The sequence below is a fragment of the Pelodiscus sinensis genome, chromosome 12 (genome assembly GCF_052426305.1).
Source record: "Pelodiscus sinensis isolate ZL-2025 chromosome 12, ASM5242630v1, whole genome shotgun sequence".
NCBI lineage: Eukaryota > Metazoa > Chordata > Testudines > Trionychidae > Pelodiscus > Pelodiscus sinensis.
Window position 1 is genome coordinate 43,531,915 of NC_143063.1, and position 15,032 is coordinate 43,546,946.

The 15,032-nt window shown below is 48.1% G+C and overlaps 2 protein-coding genes across 3 annotated transcripts in view; one reads left to right on the forward strand and one right to left on the reverse strand.

Annotated features, from left to right (window-relative positions):
- The window catches only part of COTL1 (coactosin like F-actin binding protein 1), a 36,261-nt gene extending 33,276 nt beyond the window's left edge, over window positions 1–2,985 (reverse strand). Inside the window, exons 1-2 of the mRNA XM_006134870.3 lie at window positions 2,663–2,985; window positions 2,227–2,309 (exon numbers count right to left, since the gene is read on the reverse strand). Of these exons, the coding sequence (XP_006134932.2) occupies window positions 2,227–2,309; window positions 2,663–2,739 (160 nt within the window). The 5' untranslated portion in view covers window positions 2,740–2,985. The remainder of the gene's footprint in view (window positions 1–2,226; window positions 2,310–2,662) is intronic.
- Window positions 2,986–3,304: 319 nt separating this feature from the next.
- KLHL36 (kelch like family member 36) overlaps window positions 3,305–15,032 on the forward strand; it is a 35,035-nt gene continuing 23,307 nt past the window's right edge. For both annotated transcript variants that reach the window (XM_075939979.2, XM_075939981.2), the window contains exon 1: window positions 3,305–3,549. The gene's annotated coding sequence lies outside the window, so the exon portion shown is untranslated. The remainder of the gene's footprint in view (window positions 3,550–15,032) is intronic.

Here is a 15,032-nt window from a genome sequence, read left to right on the forward strand (position 1 = left end):
CTGAAGGTGATCAAATCCAGACACACATCCCTCCTTCAAAATGGATTTCTCCGGCACTTCTCAACACAAACACAGGTTGAACCTCTCTAGTCTAGCACTCTTTGGTCCAGAACTCTCTGGTCCAGCATGGTTTTAGGTAGCCGGATGTCCATTCATCATGTGTGTGGTCAAGTTTCCCCACAGTCTCATAAAGTTTGTTTTCAGCCACCAGTCCTGGTGGTCAGCATTCTGCATTGCTATTTAGTTCTAATTTACCCCTAAATGTCTCCTAGGAGTCCAGTAAGTAGTGGAAGTGTTGGTCATGCTGCTAGACAATATCGACCTCCTGTGGTTTGGCAAATTCTGTTTCGGCAGCAGTCAGGTCACAGGAGTGCAGGACTTGAGAGGCTCAACCTGTACCTCTTCCTCTTCCAGCATTTTTTTTTTTGGCATGCTAGCTCCACCTACGCCCTCCATTCTTAAAAGGTCACCGATTGACACGAGGAAAAGAGTTGGATTCCTGTGCCCAGAAGTCCGAACTCAGCTACTTGAATTTAAGTTTCTCAGCAAAATAAATGAGATCAGCTGGGGACTAATGCTCTTTTAAAAAAAAGTTATTTGTGCAAACTGACAGCATCCTCCCGCAAGGGTTTGACTAGGGCAATTAAGGCATCTTGACTCAATGACTACACATTCTAGCCCTCAGGTATTTAATAGCTTTCCATGCCAACAGCTACTGATTACAGTTCCAGTCCTCTCCCATTTACAGTCATGGAAGTTTTCCTGTTGAATTCAATGTGCGAAGATGAGACCCTAGCTGGCTTCATGGCTGGGCACATTCTGGACAGACCAAAGACCCTTCTCAGGTCAGGGTTAGCATTTTATGGTACTCCTTTGTAGAACAGTGCTTGCTCATCTTCCATGAGGCAGATAATTAATATTGCAGACAATCAAAAGTCATCGCCAAGACAGATGAGCCAGGAAGGCTTTGCCAGAAGTACAGACCAACATTTTGAAATAAATCCATGCTAGTACTTGAACAAGTAACAATAAATAGTTCATGCCTGCCATGCATCATATGAATTAAATGGCACATCGCCAACAGGCATGTGGGGGAGCAGCATACAGTATTCCCAGAGCGACAGTTTGAAAGTAACCAAGATAAGTTCTTGCAAACACTTCCCTCTTAATTAACTATTTCCTGGTGTTCCACCTTTCCATTAACAGATACCTTCCATCAGCCCTTTAGCACTACTTCTGGGACACAACCGAACACACAGCTGCCGCATTTCAACCTTGAACTGCAACTGTTAGGATGTCACAATTTCTTTTCAACCCTCTATTTGTTCAAACAAAGTCTCCTAATTTTTCATTCTATTAATTCTCACCTTTTGTGATTTTTAAGAAGTGGGTTTTTTACTGCATCCAGGGCATCCCCTTTATACATCCATTACTCACTAAAGTAGTTGACACTTGTAGGAACTTATGCATTATAAGTCCTCCCATTCCCTCTCCTCCCCCCTTGAGAGAGAGAGAGAGAGAGAGAGAGAGACACACACACACACACACACACACACACACACACACACACACACACACACACACACACACACACACACACACACACACACACACACACACACAGAGAGAGAGAAATCAGCTGCAGGGAAAAAAAATCCCCACTTCAAAAAAAAAAAAAAAAGTTGGACTTATAGTGAAACATCTTAAACTTATCTTGGATTTATAGCGAGGACAGCCTTTACATTACTGCTATGCAAAGAATGTATTGTACATTTCTTTTAAGCAAAGATTTTAATCTTGTGGCTGTATTAGCCACTGTAACTTAAATGGGTATTTATCTCTGCACAGTAAGAGTTCATCATTTAAGACAATAAAATCAGAGTTAAAGGTTCTTCCAGTGTGGAGAGAAACTGGAAGGAAATCAGTACTTTCCCAGTCATTGTACAAAAAAAAAAAAAAAAAAAAAACCCTCTGCACATACTTAAATTTGTAGGTGAAACAAAGGAATTATTAAAGAGTTTGACTGCTGTGTGGGAACACTGCCTTGGGCTAGTTATACCCTGTAGCAGTATGAAAATCCAATCTGGACAGAAGGAGATAATAAACTATTGAAACAAGCAGAGACAAATCCCCCTGGACACAAGTTTACTCTAATTTTTTTTTCCTCCCTTTTATTTAGGCACCAACAAAGTATCTGCAATCCACAAGCAATGAGTCTGGTCTTACCTGTGCATTCCCTTATAAAGGCTTCATAGTCTGTGCCTTGGTCTCCAGGGACTATGGTAGAGCCATCATATTTAAAAGTCACCCTTTGGGAAGGGGAAAGAAAGGTATTAGTGCTTGGATGGGGAAAAAGACTCTTTAAGAACATTAAGCCCTTTCATAGAGACTGGAGTAAATTCCATGGAGTCTAGTGTTTCCAGACTACAAATGCAATCCTAGGGGTGTATTGTAGCTGGTCAAGGTGAATAATAAGAGGAGCAAATTCCGCTTAGTAGCTTAAATTTCCAGGAGAGGCCACTAGCAGAGACCTGCTCACACTGCAAGAAGTCTGTGGCCAGGGCAGGGCGACGGGGCTGGCTGACTCTCCCTGCAGGCTGCACCACGCAGAGAACACTCGCCAGAAGGAGACTCGGAACGGGAGAGGGGGCTTGGAACTTACCAGGTAATATCCGTGCCATCGTCTCGGACGAGGTTGTAGGCTTCTCTGCACGCCTCCTTGTCGATTTTCGTTGCCATTTGCCTGGGGGGGGGGGCGACGGCTGCTGCTGCGAGGGGGGGGGGCGGCTGGAATCGCAGAGGCAGGGAAGCGTTCGTCCCCCTCCCTCAAAACACCCAAGCAGCGGGGACGGGGGAGACGAGACCCAGCGGCGGACGGCGCGCGCTGTGCAGAGACCCAGCCAGACCTGCAGCGTGCGCGCGAGGGAACCCGACGGCTGCTGCTTCGGAGCCCCGCTGCGGCCGGTCCGACGCTGCTGCTGAGCCGCTACTGAATGAGCAACCCCCACCGGCTCTTAACCCCTTCGGGGGCCCGATGCAGCCCAGCCTGCGGCTCCCAAGTCCGGCGGTGGCAGGGGGGGGCTGGCGCGTTTCTGCCCAGCCGCGCAGGCAGCAAGGGGGAGGAACACCCCTCTGCTTTGCAGCACAGTGGAGCGGCCCTCCCCTCCCACGACTTTTTTTTTTCACCCCCCCCCCCTTTCTTCCTGGCTGCTCTGCAAAGCGTCCCTGGGATTGCTCAGCGATGATGTAATAGCTTTAGCAAGCGGGGGCAGGAAGCCCAAGACACTGACCCCCCCCCTCCCTTGCCAGAGATCGGCTCCGTGACGAGGAGGCTTCCCCTAGACTAGAGTCCGTGGGGGCGGATCGGATGAGGAGAGCCACCCCCTGGCGGCCACTCATTGTACCCAGTCGCTTCCCCTCCCGTTCACAGGGACCCGCGCTGCGCAAGATGACCCCATCCCTGGTCACCCCTCTGGGGCGAGCAGCGGTCCCAGAAGATCCAGAGGCCACCCAACCTGAGGATACCTGACCAGGAGCAGGCTGGTGCAGGTAGGGGATGTGACGGAAGGGCTGTGTCCTGTTGGGGGGGTGTGGAAGGAAAGGCGCAGTTAATTTTTCAGAAGGAAGGGGGGGCAGGTAATATTCAGAAGCCAGAGTGTGAGCAAATTACCTGAGCGTGTTCCATGCATGCAAAGCAGCAGGCAATTCTGCTGATGCTAGTCTTTTTAAAGAGTCTTGGAAGGGCGAAATAATGGGCTGCCTATCAACACTGGCAGGAAAGAAGGGAAGCCAGCCAGAAGCTTTTAACCATGGCAGGAATACAGTACTGAAGCTCTTGAACTCTGGGTGTGGGTAATTTCGCATTTCCCGTTAGTCGGGATTACCCTACGTTTGAACTTGGGGGAGGAAGGGGGCGTGCCAGCGTCCTGTGTCTTTTTAGGCTTCTGGGGGGCGGGGGCTGGATTCTGTTTCAGATGCAGCTAGCTCCCCCTCTTGGTTTGCAAATTACAATCATTTCAAGAGAGTGTTACCAAAAAACAACAACAAGCACAAAAAATAAAAACAGAATAGATGTTGGTGTTTGGGACACGGACTTAACAGGGCTAGAGAATAAGAGGATTTAAACTTTGGATCTGCATTTCTGCACCCACAAGAATGGAGATGAATACCTGAGCTTGGAGTGCAGTGAAATTAACCATTAATCAGAGGTTGTAATTAATAGTGGAAAAAATCTGAGTTCTGAAAACTCTTACTTGTTCCCATAACATAAGACCTGGGGTTCACCAAATGAAATTAATAGGTAGCAGGTTTAAAACAAACAAAAAGAAGTATTTCTTCACACAATATTCAGTTAACCTGTGGAACTCCTTGCCAGAGGATGTTGTGAAGGCCAGGATTTTATCAGGATTCAAAAAAGAGCTAGATAAATTAATGGAGGATAGTTCCATAGAATCATAGAACACTAGAGCTGGAAAGGACTTCAAGAGGTCATCAAGTCCTGTTCCCAGCCCTCATGGCAGCACCCAGTACCATCTAGACCAGCGGTTCTCAAACTTTTTGGGCTCCAGAGCCCTTTATATGCATACAAATGTATATGGAGCCCCAGCGGTCCACTGATTCTATGTGTTGTACCTATTGATGTTTCCAGTTTGTCAACCTCGCGTAGCACAGTTTGAGAAACACTGATCTATACTTGATAGATGTCTATCTAACCTGCTCTTAAATATCTCCAGAGATGGAGTTTCCATATCCTCCCTAGGCAACTTATTCCAGTGTTTAACCACCCTGACAGGAAGTTTTTCCTAATGTCCAACCTAAACCTCCCTTGCTGCAGTTTAAGCCCATTGCTTCTTGTCCTATGCTTAGAGGCCCAGGAGAACAATTTTTCTCTCTCTTCCTTGTGACACCCTTTTAGATACCTGAAAACTGCTATCATGTCCCCTTTCAGTCTTCTCCTTTCCAAACTAAACAAGCCCAGTTTTTTCAGTCTTCCTTCATAGGTCATGTTCTCTAGACCTTTAGTCATTCTTGTTGCTCTTCTCTGGACCTTCTCCAGTTTCCTCACATCTTTCTTGAAAAGTGGTGCCCAGAACTGGACACACTACTCCAATTGAGGCCTAATCAGTGAAGAGTAGAGTGGAAGAATGTCTTCTTGTGTCTTGCTCAAAACACTCCTGTTAATTCATCCCAGAATCATATTTGCTACTTTTGTCACAGCATCATACTGTTGACTCATATTTAGCTTGTGGTCCACTATAACCCCTAGATCCCTTTCTGCCGTACTCCTTCCTAGACAGTCGCTTCCCTTCTGTATGTGTGAAACTGATTGTTCCTTCCTAAGTGCTTTGCATTTGTCCTTATTAAACTTCATCCTATGTACCTCAGACCATTTCTCCAGTTTGTCCAGATCATTTTGAATTATGACCCTCTGCTCCAAAGCATTTGCAACCCCACCTAGCTTTGTATCATCTGCAAACTTAATAAGCGTACTCTCTAAGCCAATATCTAAATCATTGATGAAGACATTGAACAGAACCAGTACCAAAACAGACCCCTGAGGAACCCCACTTGTTATGCCCTTCCAGCAGGACTGTGAACCGTTAATAACTACTCTCTGAGAACGGTTATTCAGACAGTTATGCACCCACCTTATAGTAGCCCCATCTAAGTTGTATTTGACTAGTTTATTGATAAGAAGATCATGCGAGACCATATCAAATGCCTTACTAAAGTCTAGGTATACTACATCCACCACTTCTCCCTTATCCACAAGACTCGTTATCCTTTCAAAGAAAGCTATCAGATTGGTTTGACATGATTTGTTCTTTACGAATCCATGCTTGCTGTTACTTGTCACCTTATTTTCTTCCAGGTGTTTGCAGATGAATTCCTTAGTTACTTGTTCCTTTATCTTTCCTGGCACAGAAGTTAAACTGAAAGGGTATTAATGGGCAGGGCTTGACAAATAATGTCATCTACTCGCCTGTGGCGAGTAGATTACAACCTGGAAGAGCCGGCGCAGAACGATCTGCGCGTGCACAGAGCGCAGAACCGCGCGGCTGGCAAGCGGGGCTCGCCGCCTCTTGGCGAGCCCTGTTAATGGGTATTAGCCAGGATGGGCAGGCATGGTGTCCCTAGCCTCTGTTTGTCAAGCTGGGAATGAGCAACAGGGGAGGGATCACTTGATGATTCCCTGTTCTGTTCATTCCTTCTGGGGCAGCTGGTATTGGCCACTGTCAGCAGACAGGATACTGACCTAAATGGACCTTTGGTCTGACCCCCTGTGGCCGTTCTTACTTTCTTAACTAGATAGTTACCATTGAATCTGACTGATTCTTAAAGAACTAGGAGACCCATTGTCAATGACTGAATTTTTCAAATAAATGAACAACCTCAATAAAAAAGAGCCTATTTCATCATATTGTAGGCACCATACTTTGTTCATTTCCTCTGACAACTGTAAATAGTTTCAATGGAAAGTGAGACAAGGTGGGTGAGGTAGTATCTTTGACTGGGCTGACTGCTATTGGTGAGACAGACAAGCTTACACAGTAATAGAGATGTAGCCCTGTTAGTCTGGGAAACCTCATTCATGCTTAAATTTGACACTTTACGAATGGGCCTTAACAAAGATGCTAACTACCTTACCCATTACAAAGATAGCTTCCCCAATTATCACCTCTAATATCGTTATCTCATAGACACTAACCTCCCCCCCACACTCCCTCTGTTCTGTAATCTGATTTGTCAATTTTATATGTGTTCACTTTTTTTTTGATTGTATATATGGTCATGCCAATGTTCTTCCACAATTTGATCGGAGGAAGTGGGTCTGGCCCACGAAAGCTCATCACCTAATAAACCATCTTGTTAGTCTCTAAAGTGCTGCATAGTCCAAGCTTACACAGGGCTCTTTCTCAAGTCTGGGGAATTGACTCAGAGTATCACAGCTAAATACAAGGTAGAACAGATGGATTAGCATTGGCAGTGTGTGAACCGTTGGCTTGGGGAGGCTTGGAAGGTAATAGTATAGTGAGTTGATTAACCGATTAACCGATAAACAAAAGCTTATAGGTTAATGCTACAGACTACAGGCATTTCCCTCCCCTGACCCTTGCCAGTAAATGTTTTAGCAGGCTGGCCAGCAGCCCAGCTGAGTTGTGGCTCGCTGAAGGTAGGGAGGTGGGGTGGCTTCTGGAGTGGATAGGGCATTCACCAGGGGAGCACAGGGTGAGGCTTGAGTCCCACCCACCCTGGGAGGAGCAGCTGGACAGTCAACACAGGCTGCCCCAGGGATGGAGCTGGCTCCCATACTAGGAAGGCAGGATAAGGGGCACAGGCTGGGTTCTGCAGTGGCTTAGGGGATAAGGCATTTGCCTGGGGCCCACAGAGTGGTGGGTCTAGAACCTACTTCTGCTGTGGCTCAGCATTGAAAGTGTATTTGGAGGCAGGCAGCTTGGCTCAGTTCTGGCCCCTGGGGACTATTCTATAGTCGACTGATAAGAATTAATGAGGTTACGTGACTATACAATTAACTGATATTTAACATCCCTGGGGAGACTAGCCCCCAACCCCGTCCCTTGTGCCTGAAGCCCTGCTGGAGCCCCTGTCCCTGCCCCAGGCTAGTACCCCAGCCCCAGAAAAACACAGGGATGGTGGTAGCCACCCCTACACCGGGAAGGCAAGTAATGGGCAGTGCTGACACTGGAGTGTGGGCAAGATGGGTGGCATGTGGCCCCAGCCTCCCCAACTCCCGCCAGAGCACAGGGGCACTAAGAGCTGCACCAGAGGTGATAAGTGGGCAGGGCGGAGTGTGGGCGGGGCCGTGCCTGGCTGTTTGCGGAGGCCCGACCTCCATCACTCATGTTGTTTAGCATACATAGTTAATCATGGGCCACGTGTGAAGGCCCAGCAAGGGAAGGCAGCTGAAGCCCCGCCCCTTCCCCCAAGACCATGCCCCGTCAAAACCTTTCCCTCACCTTCAGCCCAAAACCAGCTGAGGGCTAGGGCTGCCGCGAGGCACGTCCCCATCCTTCCCCAGCCACTGGGGAGCTGAGCCACCACTTAGTGCAGCCCCCACCCCTCCCAGGGGGGCTTGGCAGTGTAGGCGAGTCTGGGAAGGCAATGCCTTTCCTTGCCTACATTATCCGCCGCCTGTGTAGCCAGATTGGTCCCTAGAAACAGCAGCACTACCTGTATTTAACTATCTGTAGCATTTCAGAATATGCTGCTGTCAATTTTGGAGAAGTGATGGAGTCCTAGCCACAGAGGACCCTATCGAGCCATTCAGTTAGTAAATATTTGCTGCGGAAAAAGGGCGGTGAGTTCACTAATTGACGTGTTAATTATAAAGTATGTGGCTTACCACTAGCCAGCAGGGAGCCCTGATCCTGCAAGAAGGCCCAGGTAAGCAGAGGCCTGAGCAAATCATAGTGAATCAGGCTAATCTTAGCAGGTAAGCTCCATTATTTAGGTAAAGGTAAAGTCATTGGGGCTGTGTCTACACTGGGCCACTTATTCCGGAAAATCAGCTGCTTTTCCGGAATAAGCTGTGAGCTGTCTACACTGGCCCTTGAATTTCCGGAAAAGCAACGATGCTCTACTGTACAAAATCAGCCACTATTCCGGAAAAACTATTCTGCTCCCGCTCGGGCATAAGTCCTTATTCCGGAACACTGTTCCGGAAAAGGGCCAGTGTAGACAGCCCAGTAGTCTTTTCCGGAAAAAAGCCCCGATCGCGAAAATGACGCTCGGGGCTCTTTTCCGGAAAAGCGCATCTACATTGGCCACGGACGCTTTTCCGGAAAAAGGGCTTTTCCGGAAAAGCAGCCTGCCAATGTAGACGCTCCTTTTCTGGAAAAACTGAAAACGGAATAGTATTCCGTTTTAAGCAGTTCCGGAAATTCATGCCAGTGTAGACACAGCCTGGGAGTAGAGAGAAATCCCTAGATCAGTGGGAGTTGAAGGCACTCAGCATCTGGGACAATCCGCCTGGCAGTCTGGTAGGCTGCATCCACTAGGTGGCAGTGTGTTCACACACTTTCCTAGGTCTAACTGCCCATCCATCCTGATGGACCTGTTTGAAAGTCTGAGTGACCTTGTCCATTTTTACTTAGCAGAGAATTGCTCCACTGCCACTAGAATGGAAAGAAAAAAAGTGCAAGCTTGCCTGAGTCTCAACCACCCACCATTTAGCTGTATACTTCTCTACTCTTCTGTAGTTGGACTGTGTGAAGCCCCAAGGGATGTGAGTCATTAATATTGATAGCACAATGAATCAGGAACCTCTGTCCTCTTCGTTAGACATGCCAGTGACCCCTGAACGTTATGTAAGTCCTGGAAATTCAGGCCCTCCCCACTTGACCAAATCCTGCATTTCAAGTAACACACTTTTCTTCCTTTTCCTCTCTTCCTTCTTTTTGGCTCCTTTCTCCTGGCAACATTTTTAAAGGCCTGTAATTATTTTTATAGGCACATGGGATAAAATGCTGCTGTCAGCTGCCCCAGTGTGAATTAGGAGGAGGACAACAGTAACCACTTCATCTGCTTTGGTAGATGGCACCAAATTTGCACCTGTGTAACTGAAAGGAGATGTTGGCCCATTGTCTTTTTTATGGTAATTCTGGGGCCAATCATCTTCCTCCGCTCTCCTCACCCTTCCCTCCCTCCCCGTGAATGGATCTTCCCCTCCTGCTGTCCCATGTGGTTGGGTGAGGGGGAGGTTTGCTGCAACTCCAACAATGTGTGTGAAGAAGTTGATGGGCTTGGAGGGGGAGGCAGAGATTCTACTGGAAAGATATTACAGCCCCAGGCAATGTTTCCTCTAATCTTCTTCCAGCCATGTGCAGTTTTCTTTCCATGTGCGGAATAAATTTTGTTATTTGCACCAAGTCATGCCTTATGTGCACCACCAGGAGAAACACAAACCTAACTATGGGGCACTCTACTAATCAGCTGGGAGGCAATGGAATCTCTCCTATGTGCACAGTTTACAGGGAATGTCCAGGCAATGTGGGTGCCTTGAAAAGGATCCAGCGGAGGGCGACAAAAATGATTAGGGGGCTAGAGCACCTAAGGGGGGGGGGTCCGTTCTAGCCTGGTGGGACTGAGCGACTCCTCCCTTGTGGCGTGGTGCGACAGGCTGGAGCACCCCTCTCCTCCCTCTTCCCCCGCCCACGGTGTAGTGAGCTGCTCTGGTCAGGCTGGGCTCACTGTGCTGCACTGTGGGTGGGCAAGGAGCTGCTCTAGCCTGTCCAGGCTATGGGTTAACTGGTTACCCATTGACATCCCTAGACTAGACCTAGGGTCTTTCACCTGGGTGCCCTATGCACTGGACTACAGAGTCCTGTCACACTTGCACCCTGGCCCAATGACTGTGCAAGTATTTATCCATAGCAGAACAATCATTGGACCAGAGAGAAGAGGTGGGAGGGAGTTGACTGGTTTCTCTAGTAAGACTAGGGATGTAAGAGGTTAACCAAGTAACTGGTTATTGGGGAAGCTGTAGGCTTATCAGCCTGCTTGCCCAATAACCAGTTAACCAGCTCAGTTGGAGCAACCCACCACCCCCGGCTGTGGTGGGCCCGACCGGCTGGGCCCCACTCGTGGCCATGGTGGGCCAGAGCAGCTCCCCGCCCGCAGCCAGTGGTTAACTGGTTAAACAGATGGTTAACTGGTTAACTATTTTAATAGTTTTTTACATCCTTCATTAAGACTCCTAGAGGCTTTTGGCCATGGGAGAATAAGTTAATATGGATCATTAGCAGCTTGCTGCTGCTCCTTCGCCATTCATCCATCACACTTTTGTGCTTTTCCTGCCCCTTCTCTTCTGCGGGACCATCTTTTGCTTCTAGCTCAGCAGGCGAAGCTCCCTTCAGGAAGTGACACTGACATGATGGTGCACACATGGGCCAAGGACAGAGAGGAGAGGAGACAGATCCCTGTCCCTTTCCCCCGAGAGGGGTGGAACCCCAAGGGCAGGGAGGGGTGAAGCTTTGGGCAGTGTTCCCTGTAAGATGAGAACTTGAGCAGCTGCCTAGGAGAGATTCAAATCCTGCCCCGCTGATTAGCTCACGCCTTCCCCCAGCTGGCAGCATGTGTTTCAATTGGTGGTGCCCATCTGCACCTGCCTTTGTGCTCATACCAAAATTTATTCCACATGTGGATGAAAAAAAAATTAGAGGGAACATTAGTTGCCAGTCTGCTGCATTCTCCCTGCTCCCCCAGACTCCACCGGGCCCCTGCTTGCTCTGCCCAGTACAGCCTGATAGGAGAAGGAAGACATGTGGATTGGCTGCTTTCTACCCCTTCAGGTGCAGATGGACTCCAAAACACCAATCAGTCCAGGAGCTGGTGCTGGTCAGACAGCAAATTCTCCCTGTCTCTGAGTGTGTGCACTCAGGAGTGGTGGATATTGTGGTCATTGTGGGTGTACCTGCTCACAGCAGCCCATGAGGATGTATGGTTTCATATCCAGATACATAAAGAGATCATGTGGTTCCGGGATTGTTATGAACATATTTTGATGGCCTGGCTATGTGTTGAGTACACCCACACACCCAAATACATGGAATCCTAGGACTGAAAGAGACCTCAGGAGTCATCGAGTCCAACCCCCTGCCCAAAGCAGAACCAACCCCAACTAAATCATCCCAGCCAGGGCTTTGTCAATCCAGGACTTAAAAACCTCCAGGGATGGAGATTCCACCCCCTCCCCAGGGAACCCATCCCAGCGCTTCCCCACCCTCCTAGGGAAATAGTTTTTCCTAATATCCAACCTACACCTCCCCCATTGCAACTTGAGACCATTGCTCCTTGTTCTGCCATCCGTCACTACTGAGAACAGCCTCTCTCCGTCCTCTTTGGAACCCCCCTTCAGGAAGTTAAAGGCTGTTCTCAAATCCCCCCTCACTCTTCTCTTCTGCAGACTAAATAAGCCCAAATCCCTCAGCTTCTTCTCATAAGTCACGGGCTCCAGCCCCCTAATCATTTTTGTTGCCTTCACTGGACTTTCTCCAATGCGTCCACATCCTTTTGATAGTGGGGATCCCAAATTGGACACAATACTCCAGATGTGGCCTCACCAGTGGCAAATAAAGGGGAATAATCACTTCTCTAGATCTGCTGGAACTGCTCCTCCTAATGCACCCTAATATGCCATTAGCCTTCTTGGCTACAAGGGCACTCTAGTGACTCATATCCATCTTCTCATTCACTGTAATCCCCACGTCCTTTTCTGCCAAATTGCTGCTTAGCCAATCAGTCCCCAGCCTGTAACAATGCTTGGGATTCTTTCATCCCAAGTGCAGGACTCTACACTTGTCCTTGTTGAACCTCATCAGATTTCTACAGAGATTTTTAATATTACAATGTTAAAGAGAACCTAACTAATAACGATCATCACCCAAGTAATCATGTAGTGTCTTATAGTGATTATTTTGTGAATATTTGCAACAGTTATCTTAGTGGCATTACGTCCCTACTGCTGCTAGGTGCTAATCTCCAAAACCATTGTGGAATTATAACCACAGTTGCAAATATCATACGTAAGAAGTGCTGGAAAAACTCAACAGGATGTGTTATGCTTGGCTGTATTTAGCTATTTGTCATACAAAGGGAACTTTTGAATTAGCAAGGATTTGGTGTAGAGCGTTACCCCCAAAATGGGCATCTGCTAAGATAATAAAAGAACAATTAGCCATTTTAAAGGAAGCCTCCAGTTGTGTGCTGGGCATGAAGGCTTATTCCAGCTAACCACTTGCTAGGATCTACTTTGAAAATGCCCTGGGTCAGAGTGTGCATCTCCTTCAGGTCCCGATCCTGCAAGATTTGAGAATCCCCTGCTCCACGGGAAGTCAAGAGACTTCCCTGCTACTAGTGTCCCTGGCCAAGAGCTGGCCAGTCAGGGTGTGCTGAGATCTGTTTGGAAGTGAGAGTCCAGCCTCCAGATCCAACCTTTCAGCAGCCCTGGCCTTTACCACTGTTACCAGATTTGCCCAATACTCTGGGGTATGCTCATTTATCAGGGTTACCCTCATGGGACTGGGGGAAGGTTAACAGTTCTATCAGTGTGCTGTTGGTGCTTACTTGGGCTCTCATATGGAGCTGAATTCTCCCTGCTGCCAATTCCCCCTCCCACTGGAGCTCTCCTGCAGGAACTAGGTTCCTCAGGATGGGGTTCTTCCCACCTTAGCCACACACACAGACACTCACACCCACTAACAGAGCACGTCTGAGAGGACTGGGTACTCAGCACTCACAAGCTGACCCCCTCATATGTCCCTGGACTCAGCTGGCTTGGTTTCACAGCAATGCCACACTGCACCCTCATGTGCCTTTGGACTCTGTGGGCTGGATTAAACAGCACTTTAAGCTGCCATCCTCATAAGCCCCCAGGTTCAGCACCCCCTATCCCCACTTTCACACCACAGTCATTCACAGGTAAACTACACGATGAGCAAACCCCACAGGATTTTGGGCACTACAGGGATCTTTTGCTTGGGTACAAGAAGCGTTGTTGCAGAGCGAATGGGGAAGCCAAAACAACACCCCTTAAGGAAGAGTGAGCAAAAGAGAAAGAAAGAGAGAGAAGCAACCAGTTTAACAATTAAAGTGATTTATTTCTGAGTAGTGAATAGATATCAAAGTTACAATATTAAATCTAAATTGAAGCGGATTACAAATGTTAGGTAACCATATAACAGTTTACACAGGGCAGGGTCAGGAGGCTATGCTTAGAGAGATAGTTGAGAGAGAGAAAGAGAGAGAGAGAGAGAGACCTCACCACTCCACGGAGCTTGCACTGATCGGGGTTCCCAGATGATGATGGTAGCCGGGGGTCCAGAGGGCAGGAGAAAAGCAGGACAGAGCCCCCAGCACGATCAGACAGGAGATGAAGAAGTCTCAATGGAACTGATGCAGTTTAAGTCCAGGTATCAGAACAGTTTTCTTGGGGCAAGGAGAGGAGTTTTATAGAGATAGTTCAAAGAGAAAGAGGAGAGACAATAGAGACTGATCACACCTGGTTATGGGTGATGTTCCTTGAACGAGCTCACAATGCAACTAGGCAGTTTCAGTATTTTAGATGTCAATAGGATCGTTACTAGAATTGGTCTGATAAGGACTAATTTGGGTGTGAGCAGGCCTAGGTTCATTAGCATCTGGAGTAGAGATTTCCCATCAGGCAGTGCTTCTCTGCTTTCGGTGTTCCATAGTTCACTGCGGTTCCTGCCTTGGAAGAGCTGCTCTCCATTCTGTATGCTAATGAGATGTCCCTCTGTTCCATCTTTAATGTAAATGAGGTTGGGGTGTTTCCTTAGTTGTATCACCCTTATCTGAAGCAGTTTAGGTGGGTCTTCCCCTGCCTTTTCTTTGCTTTGTCTTTGATTCTAGCAGAGGCCTGAGGGAGGGGGATGGTTTTCCATGAATGTCACTCCCTGACTCCCCAAGAGCACAAGGCTGACAGGCGACCATGTTCTGGTTCCCCAAGAATCACAGAGCTGGTGGGTAACAAATCACAGAGCTGGTGGGTAACACCACAGAGCCTTAGCTTTGCCAGGTGGGAAGAGAGGAGGGCAGGATAAGTGGGCGTGATGAGTTGAGAAGAGCAAAGGAACAGAAGTTACTTAAAAGTCATTAACTGATCTCCCTCGGCAGGAAATAACTGAACAACACAAAAGTCTAGTCATGCAAAACTCAGGGCATACCGGTAACTCTCCACTGACTTCGGAGATCAGGTGATGGCACGACTGGGCCCGAAGAAGGTGATATGGGGTTGCCCTGAGATCCAGAGGAAGTGTGCCAGCTGACACTGGGAGCAGGAGACTGTAGTGAATGTCCCTGTGCCTCTCCTTCTCCCTTCTGCAAATGCTGAACCTTTTCCCTGGGCAAGATAGGAAGGAACCAGAGTCCTGCCTGAGTGGAATATTAATTCTCACAGGCTACCGGAGCAGCAGCTGCCTGTCTTGGGGGGGGCTGCTTGTTGTTTGTTTGCAGTAATTTGGCCTGGTGTCAGGCAGCCTTTCCTAATCCCA